General features: G+C 53.7%; 1 protein-coding gene across 3 annotated transcripts in view; it reads left to right on the forward strand.

Moving 5' to 3' along the window:
- The first annotated feature begins 6,057 nt into the window (after nucleotides 1-6,057).
- ZBTB47 (zinc finger and BTB domain containing 47) overlaps nucleotides 6,058-13,219 on the forward strand; it is a 22,864-nt gene continuing 15,702 nt past the window's right edge. Inside the window, exon 1 of one of the 3 annotated variants that reach the window (XM_027660630.1) lies at nucleotides 6,058-6,549. In XM_027660630.1, the coding sequence (XP_027516431.1) occupies nucleotides 6,547-6,549 (3 nt within the window). In that variant the 5' untranslated portion in view covers nucleotides 6,058-6,546. Of the gene's footprint in view, nucleotides 6,550-6,832; nucleotides 7,806-7,833; nucleotides 9,184-13,219 lie in introns of those variants that run through there. The other 2 variants (XM_027660631.1, XM_027660629.1) reach the window with 2 other exon arrangements.

The following is a 13,219-nucleotide window of genomic DNA, read 5'->3' on the forward strand; positions in this document are numbered from 1 at the left end:
CATGGACCTCCAAGGGCTGCAGGGGCACGGCTGCCTCCCCATGGGCTGCACCTCGGGCTGCAGGGGAACCTCAGCTCCGGCGCCTGGAGCACCTCCTGCCCCTCCTCTTGCACCACCCTGGGGTCTGGAGGGCTGTTCCTCCCACATATCTCACTCCTCTCTCTGCATTTCCACAGGCTTTTTTCCCACTTCCTAAATCCGTTATCCCAGAGGTGCTGCCACCACCTCTGATGGGCTCGGCCTTGCTCAGCAGTGTGTCCATCCTGGATCTGTCTGGCATTGGCTCCATTGGACCTGGGGGAAACTTGAGCAGCTTCCCACAGGAGCCACCTCTGTAGCTCCTCACTGCCAAAACCTGGCCACTGAAAACCAGTACACTGTTCCAATCAATTTTTCATTACTACTTGGATCTTCTCATCACTGCACTGTAACTCGGGGGTTGGAAAGTAAACTTCCTAGTACTGGTATTACTGTGTATAAAATAAAATCTGATCATTGCAAAATGAGCAGACAATAAGATCTGGAATCCAATATGAGCTCCTCCGAAAATTAAAACCTGGCTGCTGCCAAATCCAGCAGATACCTGTGGGTGGGCAAAATATTGGAAGCAGGAAAAGTACAGAAATACAGAAAAAATACAGAAAACACAAATCCAGGAGCTTCCCTAGGCTTTCTGATGGGTCAGGGTCTTACTTGCAGTGTGGATTCCCCTCCCTGCCTCAGCCAAGCAGAGAGAAGAAGTTATTCCCAGTGAAACTGTGATCCCTCAGAAGGAAAATCCCACCTGACGTGGGATATTTTTGCATCTCTGGGAGGTGCCAGGTCAGGCCGGGCTGGGATGTGAAACAGTGGATGGATGGCCTTGGCACAGGATGTTGTGCTTAAGAGTAGAGTAAGGACATCTCCAGCTTGGATCACAGCCCTTCCAGGCCACAGGGAGGGATAAACATCAGCACAGCCACTGCTGCACTGCTGGGAGAACAGAGACCATCCTCCCCACAGGGGTCTGACAGCTCAGGGGGCTTCACCTGCATCCTCATACAACCCTCCTGAATGAGGGTGTCACCTGAAACCAGCCAGCCCTGCCTGAAGAATCACTCTTCCTTTTAAATTTTTTAATTCCACCCCCCCAGCTTGGAGGCAGAAGTGAGAAATCAAAGAGGGGAAAGGAAGAATTAAGAAGAGAAAAGCAAAGAAGAATCGGGGTCACCAGGAAGCAGCAGCGTTTCAGTCGTCCTTTGAGAGCTCCTCTGTGCTCACACCGTGGGTGTTCTCACTGCAAACACCAAGAGGGAGACGTTTTCCCTTAGTAGGGCAGGCTCTGGCACCACTACCCTCCTTGCCTGGCCATAAAAGGGCAGTGTTTTCTGCAGGACCCCCGGATCCTCGGGAAGCTGACGGGTTTTTGGGAAGGGGCCTGCCCTGCTGCTTGCTTTGGACCTCGCAGCCCTCGTGTTAACGTTGTTTTGGCTCGTTCTTCTCTTGTGCCTTTTGTTTTGTCTCTCTCCTCCTCCTGCTCCTCTCAGGAGGTTGGAGGGAGAGAGGCCAGAGAGCCTCCAGGAATGTTCTTGCTTTCCCTATTTTTCATTCTTTCTCTCTCTCTCTGTCTTGGCCTGATTTGATCCCTTCTTTTCCATGATCCATACGCCTGCTCAGAAAACCAGCTGCTGAGTGAAAACCAGTTTCCAAGCCCACAATATGTCCCTGAAGGGCTGACCATGTCCCCAGCTTGTCTCCTGTCTTCCAATGGGAATCTGGAGGGCCCTTCCACCTCCTGCTCTGCCCAAGCCCTGATGTGCCGGGGGCTCAGTGCTGGCTCAGGAAGGGAGGACACCAAGGGAGCTCATCTCACCGTCTCCGGGAGATCCCTCCCTTTGGAATTCCAGCCCGCAGAAGATTCCCAGCAGAGCACATTTGTTGCACTTAGAGCAGTGAATCCCAGGCAGGCAGAGTCAGTGAGAAGACGTTGTACCTGCTTGGAGAGACCCTTCCAGGCCTTCACAGAATCTTCTGGGTTGGAAAAGACGCCTAAGATCATCAGGTCCAACCATTCCCCCAGCACTGCCAAGGCCAGCACCAAACCACGTTTCCTGGCTCCACATCTACACATTCTAAATCCCTCCAGGTTCCTGTGAGGGTCCTCACAAACTCAAAGCTCTCTGAGCTGTTACAGGGTGTCAGCTTTGTTTTTCTCCTGTGTCGTTGCTGACAGTTCCCTTGGAAAAGACCACAGCTATGGAAATGCAAATTGAAATATCAGGGATCAGTTATACCAAGAAATTATGAGCCTCTCCTGATTTTCCTAAACATTTTCCAGTCTCTGTGTTGTTGTGGCTGATCTTTCTTTTAAGACCTCCCATGTGACCATGTGGAGTCACTGGGTTGCCATTTCAGGGCTTAGGGAGAGAAAGGGAGAGGTAAAGCTGCAGGAGATGTCCTTTTTGTGGGCACCACACTGCTGGAAAGTGTCAGGGAGGAGACCCAGCACTTTCCCCATGTCAACAAGCCTCCCTCCACATGCTCCTTGTTTACCAGTTTCTCCAGAACTTTGTCTTGCTGGAAAACCTGCTCCTTAACAGTGACTGAGCTGAACTCTGACCCCTCTCCATGTGAGGGGTGGGCTCAGCATCCTCCAAAAGGCAAGGAGCTCATGGTGAGCCCACCAGGGTGGCATCAGGGCTTTGACCATCCCTGAATGCTCCCTGAGCTACAAGGGGTCCAAGCTCTGGAGCTCCCTGGTCCCCTGTGCCGCATCCATGAAGGTGCCACAGGGATTTGGGCTGCGGAGCAGAGCTTAAATCCCCAGCTCCCACCTCCAGCCTCATCTCCCCCTTACCCCCAGCGCTGGCTGTGTGTCAGCCAAGTCTTTTCCAGGAGCTTATGTAGCTTTTGGAAAAGTTTCCAGTGTAGCAGACGTGTTGGAAGGGCTGCACACTCATCTCACGAAAAGCCTCCTGATAGGGGAGAGGTGCCGGTGGCATCGGCCAGGAATTTTTCCTGTGGAGCAGAGCAGGGCTGGGAGCGAGAAAAGGCATTAAAATAAAAAAAAACAACCAAAAGTGCATTGAATGAACCCAGAGCAGGCAGGACGTGGCCACGGAGACGTTATGCAAAGCACATCTGGAAGGAGTTACAAACAAGGCAGAGTCCAAACAAGTGCAAGAAGTTACCACAGGGACGTCTGCAGGAGGGAGTGGCTTGGGAAAGGGGGAGATCCGGGAAGGTGGGATGAAGATGGAGCAGCTCTGAGGGTGCCCCCAGCCCCGTTGTCGTGTGACCAATCCCCTTCAGAGCCACTGTGTTTCTCTGCTTTCAGGGTGGTGGAAGGGAATCCACGTGCCTTTGGATGGCATCTGCAGGAATGGTGGGGCAGAAATGGGTTTTGGAGGTGGTCACCACCCCAAAGAGCCTTGGTAGGACTGCCTTCTCCTTCCCTGGTGGAGCCCAGAGCTGAGGGTAGAGCCTGTCCTGGTGCTGGAGGTGTGGGAGCACCGTGGGATTGCGGATGATCCCTCCCCAGACACCCTGGAGCTGCTCCAGCTTTCCCCCCTTGGTCCCCAGAATGAGGATTTTGGGGATACCCAGCTCCTGGCTGAGGCTGGGGGATGTTGGGATGATGAACCCCACCCCTGGTCCGTCATCCAAGCAGAGCTGGGGGCAAAATAATGAAGGTTTACTCTATTTCAGGGGGGTATTTGGGACTGGTTGTGCCTCACAGATCCCATCCCAGGCCCTCAGGGGGCTTTGGGGGGCCCCTTTCCTAGAATCAAGTGTTCCTTGAATGCCCTTCCAGTGGGGAATCCCCATTTCCTCCAGAGAGTGTGAGAAAAGTCAAAAAATCTCGTTTTTAAATAAATTGATGTTATGCCACAGGACCCTAAATTATGAGATTATACCCCAAAAGCCTTGGGATCTTTTTATGGATTTGGGTGGGGGGCAGAGGCTCCGTGTGCCTCAGTTTCCCTCCTCCACCAGCACCCAGAGGTTGCTCCCAATAACCAAATGTGCCTAGTGGGGGATCCCCACTTCCTCCAAACAGTGGGAGAACACTCCAAAAATCCCATTTTTAAATAAATCAATTTTATGACACCCCAAATTAGGGGTTTAGACCCCAAAAAAGCCTTGGGGTGTTTTGGTTGCGTGCCTCAGTCCCCCCCATCAGTGGGATCCAGAGGATGCTCCCAATAACCAAATATGCCTTAAACATCCCCCTTCACCTGTCTCTGGCAGTGGGCATCCCCATTTCCTCCAAAAATCACATTTTTAAATAAATGGACACTATGCCACAACACTCCAAACTGGGAATTTATGCCCTAAAAGGCTTTGGGGTTTTTTTATCGGATTTGGGGGGAAGAGTGGGCTCTGTGTGCCTCAGCTTCCCTCCTCCAGCGGCACCCAGAGGATGCTCCCAATAATCAAATGTGCCTTAAACACCCTCCCAGTGGGGGATCCCCATTTCCTCCAGCAGCAGAACACTCCAAAAATCCTTGTACATAAATAATTTTGTAAATAAATAATTTTGTAAATAAATTATTTTATCCCTCCCGCCAGTGGGATCCAGAGGATGCTCCCAGTAACCAAATGTGCCATAAACACCACCCCACCAATCTGCCTCTGGCAGGAGGGATTCCCATTTCCTCCAAAAATCCCATTTTTAAATAAATCCATGCTATGCCACGAGATCCCAAATTAGGGATTTATGCCCCTAAAAGCCTTAGGGTGTTTTTATCGATTTTTTTCTGGGGGGAAAGGAGCTCTGTGTGCCTCAGTTTCCCTCCTCCACCAGCAACCAGAGGTTGCTCCTAATAACCAAACGTGCCTTAAACACCCCCTTGCCCCATCTATCTGTGGCAGGGGGGATCCCCATTTCCCCCCAAAATTCCATTTTTAAATAAATCCACGTTATGCCGCGACACCCCAAACTGGGGGTTTTAACATAAATCCTTGCTATTCCTCAACACCCTAAATTGGGGATTTATTCCCCAAAAAAGCCTTGGGGTGTTTTCATCGGGTTTGGGTGGGGAGCAGGGGCTCCATGTGCCTCAGTTTCCCTCCCCCAGCAGGACCCAGAGGATACTCCCAATAACCAAATGTACCTTAAACACCCCCCTGCCCCACCTATCTGTGGCAGGAGGGATCCCCATTTCCCTCAAAAACCCCATTTTTAAATAAATCCACGTTATGCCACGACACTCCAAACTGGGGGTTTTAACATAAATCCTCGCTACTCCTCAACACCCCAAATAGAGGTGTTATGCCCCAAAAAAGCCTTGGGGTCTTTTTATTGGGGTTGGGACGGGAAAGGGGCTCTGTGTGCCTCAGTTTCCCTCCTCCACCAGCACCCAGATGTTGCTCCCAATAACCAAATGTGCCTTAAACACCCCCCTGCCCCATCTATCTGTGGCAGGGGGGATCCCCATTTCCCCCAAAAAACCCATTTTTAAATAAATCCACATTACACCATGACACCCCAAATTAGGGGTTTATGCCCCAAAAATCCTTGGGGTGTTTTTATCGATTTTTTCTGGGGGGAAAGGAGCTCTGTGTGCCTCAGTTTCCCTCCTCCACCAGCAACCAGAGGTTGCTCCCAATAACCAAATGTGCCTTAAACACCCCTCTGCCCCATCTATCTGTGGCAGGGGGGATCCCCATTTCCCCCAAACCCCCCATTTTTAAATAAATCCACGTTATGCCACGACACCCCAAACTGGGAGTTTTAACATAAATCCTCGCTATCCCTCCACACCCCAAATGAAGGTTTTACGCCCCAAAAAGCCTTGGGGTGTTTTTTTAATTGAGTTGGGGGGGGAAACTCCTCGCGCCTCAGTTTCCCCGCCCCAGTGGGATCCAGAGGATGCTCCCGGGGGATGCTGAGCTGCGGGGGTGACCGTGAGGGAGGGTTGGGGTGCGGGGAGAGGGGACACGGGGGTGTCCCGGAGGGGGGGTGGCGGTGGCTGCTGTCGCTTTAAAGGGGCAGCCTTGGCCCCAGCTGATGCGGCGGCTCCAATCAGCGGCCCCGGGGCTCTTGGCAGCCGGAGCCGCCGCCGCTCCGCATTCCTCCGGCTTCCGAAAAGGGGCGAACATGGCGATGGGCAGGATGAGGTGAAGAGGAGGAGGAGGGAAGGAGAAGAAGAAGAGGAAAACGGGAAAAAAAAAAAAAAAAAAAGAAAGGACGGGAAAAAAAAAAAGAAGAACAAAAAAGAGGAGAGGAAAAAAAAAAGAAAAAAGGAAAATATAAGGGAGGGAAAAAAATAGGAAAAGAGGGAAGGGGATGCAAGCGGCGCTGGCGCGGTGATTTCCTCCCCCCTCCACCCCCTCTTCCTCCTCCTTCTCTAAAAGGCAAAAAAAAAAAAAAAAAAAAAAAAAAAAAAAAACACAGCCAAAAAAAAAAAAAAAAAAAAAAAAGAAAAAAGGAAAAAAAAAAAAAAAGCCACCAACCCAGCAACCCACCCAACCCACCAATTCCTTGTTTTTTCATGGAGAGCACAAACCCCAGGCCAGCGGAGGAGGACCGGGACTCCTCAGCGCGGAGACCTTTGCATCAAAATGGTAGAGCCTGAACTCCCCCCCCCCCCCCTTTTCCCTTTTCTCCTCGCTTTTATTTCTCCCTTTCCCTTCCCCTTCCTTCCCCCGTCGCTTCCTCGCGCTCCCGGGGCTTTGCCGACTTCCCAAAGGCCTCGAAACTTGCCCAAATCCCGGCGAGGGTGGCGGAGGTGGATGCGGGAAGCGGGTGTGTGTGTGGGGGGGGGGTTGCATGGGCGATGCTGCATCCACGCGTGGGGGGAGCACTGGGGGGGGGGGGGGGGGCCGTGTGTGTTTTGGGGGGCACAAAGAGCGCAGCCCACCCGGGAGCTGCACTGCCAGCAGCTTCGGGGGGGTTTTGCGTGGGGTCCTCCCCTCGCGCGAGGGGAAAATGTGTTGCATTTGGTTAAAATGGCATTAAAAACGCCCCCCCCCTCCCCCGCCGCTTTGGGGTGGCTTGAGGGGGGATGGGGGGGTTTGGGGGGTGCAGAAGGGGCGTGAGGAGGGGTCTGATCCCCTCCTCCCCCCGAGGGGGTCCCAGTCCGTCTCAGCGCTCCCACCCGGGGGTCTCCGGGAGGATTTGGGGGACACACACACTTTTGGGGGCCCCAGGCCGGAGGATTGGCTGAGGGGAGGGGGGAGGGGGGTGCAGGAGATGCCGCTTCCTCGGCCATTCCCATTCCCCGGATGACTCCATCATTTTGCCAATTCCTCCCCCCCCCCCGCCATGGCTGGCTCCAGTCGTGGGCCCCCCCTTTTCCCGGGGGTCTGGGGGATATTGGGAGCACCCCGACATCCCGGAGGAGCGAGGTGGCGGGGAGGGTGCAGCATCCCACCCCGCTGAGGGCCGGGAAAGGGATTTTCCATCCCTGCACTTAAAAAATAACGATAATAATAATAAAAACATCCGAGCCGGGGCTCTCGCCTGCGGCAGTGACCTATTTTATCGGCCGGCGGAGTTTTTGGGGGGGGTTACTCTGAGTTGCAGAGGGCAGGCCTGAGCTGGGAGGATCCACGGGAAATCCCCTGGGATGTGCCGTGACCACAGACCGCGGTTCCCGGTACCCTGGTACCTCCCCATCCCTAAAAGTGCAGGGCTGTGATTGCCCCAGCGCTGGCTCCGTGCCCATCATAACACCCCGGGAAAGCGTCCGAGCAGCTTTTCGGGAAAGGAGAAGAAAGTGCAAGCTTGGAAAAATAAGGAAACGGCGTTGGTTCAGCGCACGAGATGATGGACGGGATGGTGGGATGGGGCTCGGCACCCCCTGACTCCGAGACTGGGGGTAAACCAGCTGGGATTGGGATCGGGATCGGGAGTGGGAGTGGGATTGGGATGGAGTTTGTGCTGGTCAGTCACACTCGACCTGCAAAATTCCTGCTGGCACGGAATCAGCTGCTGGAACTGCCCCTGCATCCCGTCTCCCAGAGGAGATGCTGATGGACCGGGGGACACGCAGGGGTGTTTTTGGGAGTGTTTCGTTCCCTGAGGTGGGGAGGGAGATGCCCAGAGCCCACTCAAGCAAGCAACCCTGCGAGGAAGACAGGGAAAAGTTGGGAATTCAGCCTTTCCTTCCACACCCGGCCTCAGCAAGGACCAGAGGAAGATTTGCCCTACAGAGCAAAAATTCCTCCTTGGGAAGATAAAGGGATTTATTCTTTTTTATTATTTTTTTTCCCCTGGATCTGTGGTGAAATCTCGCTGGATGCAAACATTCCGGCTCTGACCACGGAGTTTCCCTGAGGATGCAGGTTGGGATAAGCACCGCTCCGGGGTTTTTGCCGGGGTCCCCTTGGCTCCGCGGCGGAGCTTTGTTCTCCCTGTGAGGAATTAACGGCGTGTTGGGTTGTTACCAGGCGAGATAAACGGCCTTGTATTCCCGTCTCCCGTCTGCGGGAGAGGCTTGTCACCCCCTCCACAAAAATAACCCGTTGGCGCCTCTGGAACTGGCTTCTTTGGAAAAGGGAGGGAGAAGCGGGAGGCTGCCTGCGAGTTGATTAAATATCGGTTATTTTTAAGATGCAGGTTTTTCTGATGGAGGAAAAATGGGGGGGAGGGGGAGAAACCCAACCTTTTGCAGATGAACTGAATGTGTCAAAATATCAGAGGGTCTTTGAAGGTTTTGGGGGAATTGCTGATTTTCCCGTCCTCCCTCCGTGCTCTGGCTGGAGAAGGAAACTGAGGGGTCTCCCACTTTGCTGAATTTAAACCTTTATAGATGGGGACATGCTGATGGCCATGACAAAGTGCTCTGGGAAGAGCAAGAGATGAAGTTTTTAATCTGCTGCCACATTTGCCTGGCCTCAAAAACGGGGATACCCGGATCCTCCACACGTTTTGCATCCTGGAGGTCCCCTGGCATCCCACGGGTCCCTGTAAGGCTGGAGGAGCTGGTGGGGAGGATGAGCTGAGGGTCAGGCTCTGTGCCTCCTAATTTTCCCTTTCTTATTTCTAAGGGCTACACGTTGTGTTGTGTTGCTGGAGTGGTTTGGGCAGGGCAGGGATGGTTCTGTTGGGTTTCCCACATGGGGACACTGAGAACTTGTCCCCACATCCTTCAGGGCTGCTGTCCCCTCTTCAGCCAACCTCGGTGTTCTTCCACCTCTCCTGGGATGACCTTGGAATATGGGGAAAGACTGGCCATGGCAGTGCAGATGTGGTGGGTAAAGGACTTAATTACAATAAATTATCCCTTTTTTTTTGTTATTATTTTTACAATTCTATATTTTACCTGGAGCCAGGGCTGCTGACACCCTGTCTGAGTCAATGCCCTGCTCCCTGAGGTGCTGGATTTGCTGGAAAAAACATGATAAAAATGAGGCATTTTAATGCATGTTCATAAAAAATGTTTAAGGCATGAGGTAGGAAGCACCTGGTGCACCCAGATCCTTGATCTGGGCAACTGGATCTAATGGAATGTGTCTCTGCCCACAGCTGGGGGGTTGGAACAAGATGATTTTTAAGGTCCCATCCAACCCAAACTGTTCTATGTCTGGACCAGAGGAGCACAAGTGGTGCTTCCCAAAGAGCCCCAGTCAAGGCTGGGTTCAGGAAAGAACTGGAGACGGGACCATCCCTGGAGTCAGTGACAGGGTTTGGAGGGGATCCTCCAGAATGGAAAGCCCTGCCTGGGATGCTGGGAGAGGTTCAAGGTTGAACAGTTTTGTGGGCTGGGGTTGGGTTGGAAAAAGGCTGTGCTTGTAGGTTTGCTGGGGGCTGGGTGTGAGGCAAACCATGGAAGTGACATATCCCACCTTCCTGTTGACCCACCTGGAAGGTCGTGGTGGCTTCCCCAGGGATGGGAACTGTGGTGCTGGGCAGGGGATGCTGCCATCTGAGGAAAGCCTCGTGGAGCAGTGCTTGGGAGGAGGTTCCATCCATCCATCCATCCATCCATCCATCCCTCCACCCATCCATCCACCCATCCACCCATCCATCCACCCACCTTGCTTCCCGAGGATCTCACCCTCTTCCCGGCCATCGTGTGGCAGCACATGGAAGTGGTTCTGGCTCAGGGTTCTGATGCCTCCGGGCTCTGCACAAGTGACACAGAGGCTGCCCCGCTGCACCGTCCATGCTCCTGGCACCGAATTTGGGGGTCCTGGGGGTGAGTCTTATGACCCATGGGGGGATTCGAACATCACCTGCCCTGCTGCATCCACCCCCTCCCTCGCTGGCAGTGGGACATCCGTGGGGTCTGGGGGGGCTGATTCCCTTCCCCGGCTCCCCCCGGGCTGGGCAGCGCTCGGAGCCGGCCCCTGGCGCAGCCGCTTGGCCGCCAGCCCGGCTGGGGAGGTCAGCGCTGGGTTTTGTCCTCGTTTCCTCCCTGGATCTTCCCTCCGCCTGTTTTTCCCGGGCAGGGGAGGGAGGGGGACAGTGGCTTTGCGTGTCTGCGGATCCCCCGGGCTCGTCCACCCGGGCAGTGGCTCCGCGGGAGGTCCCGCATCCCGCAGGCAGGAAAGCAGCAGCCCATCCCACCCCATCCCATCCCACCGCCTGCTCCCGTGCCAGGGTGGCGGCTCGGGGACATCTCCATCGGCCGGGTGTCAGTGGCTGTGCCAGGCGCTGGCGGGGACCCCGCGGCCGGGCTGTCCTGTCTGTGTTTGCCAGGAGGACGCCTGCTCTGCCCAAATCCAGCAGCGTCTCCTCGGGGTTTAACTCCAGACCCGGCTCCGGGCTTGGCGCAGCTCTGGAATTACCTGCAGAGCTTCTGCACCACGTGCTGGGTCTGGCTGAGCTGCCCAAAGAAATCCCTTTCAACCCTGACCGAGGGGACAGGGACAGACAGACGGGTGCATCCAGCCGTGCTTTGGTCCCTTCCCAAGGGATTGGGATTTGTCCTGGGTTGGAAATGATGTGGCATTGCTGAAGCCTCAATATTTTTGCAGCAGAGGCCGTGTCTGCAAAGGGGATGGTGCTCGACTTCACATGTGCTGGGATGGACTCTTAGGGCTTGGCATTGCCCTGGGTGTCACCCTTGGTGGGACAGAGGGATGGTGGCATCCCCCAGGAGCTGTGTCACCTCACTGGGCCGGTTTGGGGATGGGGGGTGACAGCAGGGTTGGTGTCCATCCATCCTTGGAAGTATCACTGTGGCTTTGCAGCTCTGTGTGTGAAAGAAAAGGAGAAAACCATCCAGAGAGGCTGGTGGGGGTTAAAAATTTAAAAAACCCTCATACAATAAATGAGAAAGCACCAAGCCATTAACCCTCTGTGGGCTGTGCTGTCAGAAGCCAGTGCCTGCTCCCAGGGGAGCAAAGCCTCATGTTGCTCATCCCACCTCATCCCCCTGCTCATCTCACCTCATCCCCCTGCTCTCCCCACACTGCCAACAGGAGAGAGAAACCCAAATGAATCTTTCCCTCATTTGCAGAGGTGTCCCCTTGGATGCAGGGAGACAGGGATGGGAGAGGGATTTGCCCCTGCTCCCTTGTGCTGAGGACAGTCGTGGTGGGCCTGGTGCTGCTGTGCCAACTTCCCAGGCTGCTCCTGGGAAAAGCTCGTTTGAGCCAAAGCCTGTAAATGCTGGGTATCATTAACAAAAAATTAAAACCAACAAAATGGGAGGGGGAAAAAAAAAAAACCTGACCCTGACTGTCTCACAGCTGGGTCAATGCTCTTCTTCACTTCTGCAGAGGCTGGGAGGTGTTTTTTGGGTTATCTGACACCCCGGGGTGGGAGAGGCTCTGGGAGAATCTCTGATCCCCTTCCCCTTGTTGCTACAACAGGTATACGGCTCTATTTTAGACACACAGGGGAAAAGAACCCCTTTACGTGGTGTCACCACCATCCCAAAGGTCATCCCTGGCCTCTGGAGGTGGGATGGGACCATCCCCGCTGAGCACGCAGTGCCGCTCTGGCAGCATCCCGGTGATCCCAGCGATCCCAAGGGCAGGATCCCGGTGATCCAAGGCTCCGGCAGCATCCCGGTGATCCCAGCGATCCCAAGGGCAGGATGCCGGCGGTGGGCGCTCGGGGCCGTGCCGGGGCCGGCGCCTCGCCAGGCGGGGCTGTGGCCGAGCTATTGTTTTCCCTTCCTGCTTGTTTTTCCGGACAACCCTCTCCTAATTAAATGAAAACACCCGTCTGTCGGTCGGAGGAGAAGCGAACAAATCCCACCCCCGGCGCTGTCCCGTGCCGGGAGCACCCACGGGAGAGATCCCCGGGGAGGGAGGCAGCAGCGGGGCAGAGCAGTGAAGGTAGGGAGTGTTGGGATGTGGGTTATCCCTCTGCCATGTTTTCCATGCGTGGCCATGGTCCAAAAATAGGTGGTTTGGCAACGGGATGTGCACGGGCAGCGCTGCTCGTTCTGGGATGGCTTCGTCTTGGTGTATCCTGGTTTTGGGAGTCGTGGGAAGGCACAGGCGTCACATTATCCTTAAAAAACCCCTCTGGGCAGCCTCAAAACTGTGGAGAAAGGGCTGGAGGTTTCATCCAGGGGTCTGGAAAGCAGAGGGCAGATTGTAGGAGACTGAGGATAAAACCGAAAGCACAAGTGTTTGGGATTTCTAATGATACCCCTTTGTATCATTTGAAATAATCTGTAAAAATAGGTCTATTAACATTATTTCTTTCCCCAGTAAAAGTCAAGCTTTGGCATTAAGTAGTCTCAACCAAGCTTTTACCCTGAAGTGCAGCCATGTCCAAATTGAGAGGAGGACACGGGCTTTTTTGAGGATCAAGTGCTGACATCGTATTCAGCTCCTTATTAAAGCACTTTTCCTTAATGCAATTTAATACTGAAGGTCAACGGTAAATGTTTTGGTGGTTGGAAAATGATAGAGAAAAGCAGATTGCCTTTTTTCATGGGTGTTTTGAGGGTGAAAAATTAAAAGAAATCCCCAGATTTTGTGCTGGGTGGAAACTGGTTCCTGGGCACTTGGTCTTAACTGCTCTGTTTGAGGGTGAAACAGGGCTTGTCACCACCTCAACGTGCATTTTATGCCCCCAAATCCCCCATCCTGTGGTATTTCAAGAGAGAGTTATGGTCCTTGATGCTCTGGTCATGAGGTCAACAGATGTGGAAAGAAGGAAAGAGAGAAGGAAAGAGGGAAAGAAGGACAGAAAGAAGGAAAGGAGGAAGGAATGAAAGAAAGTAGGATGGAAAGAGAGAGAAAGAAAGAAAGAAAGAGAAAGAAAGAAAAGAAAGAGGAAGAAAGAAAGAAAGAAAGAAAGAAAGAAAGAAAGAAAGAAAGAAAG

The sequence above is a fragment of the Corapipo altera genome, unplaced genomic scaffold (genome assembly GCF_003945725.1).
Source record: "Corapipo altera isolate COAL_440 unplaced genomic scaffold, ASM394572v1 126, whole genome shotgun sequence".
Taxonomy (NCBI): domain Eukaryota; kingdom Metazoa; phylum Chordata; class Aves; order Passeriformes; family Pipridae; genus Corapipo; species Corapipo altera.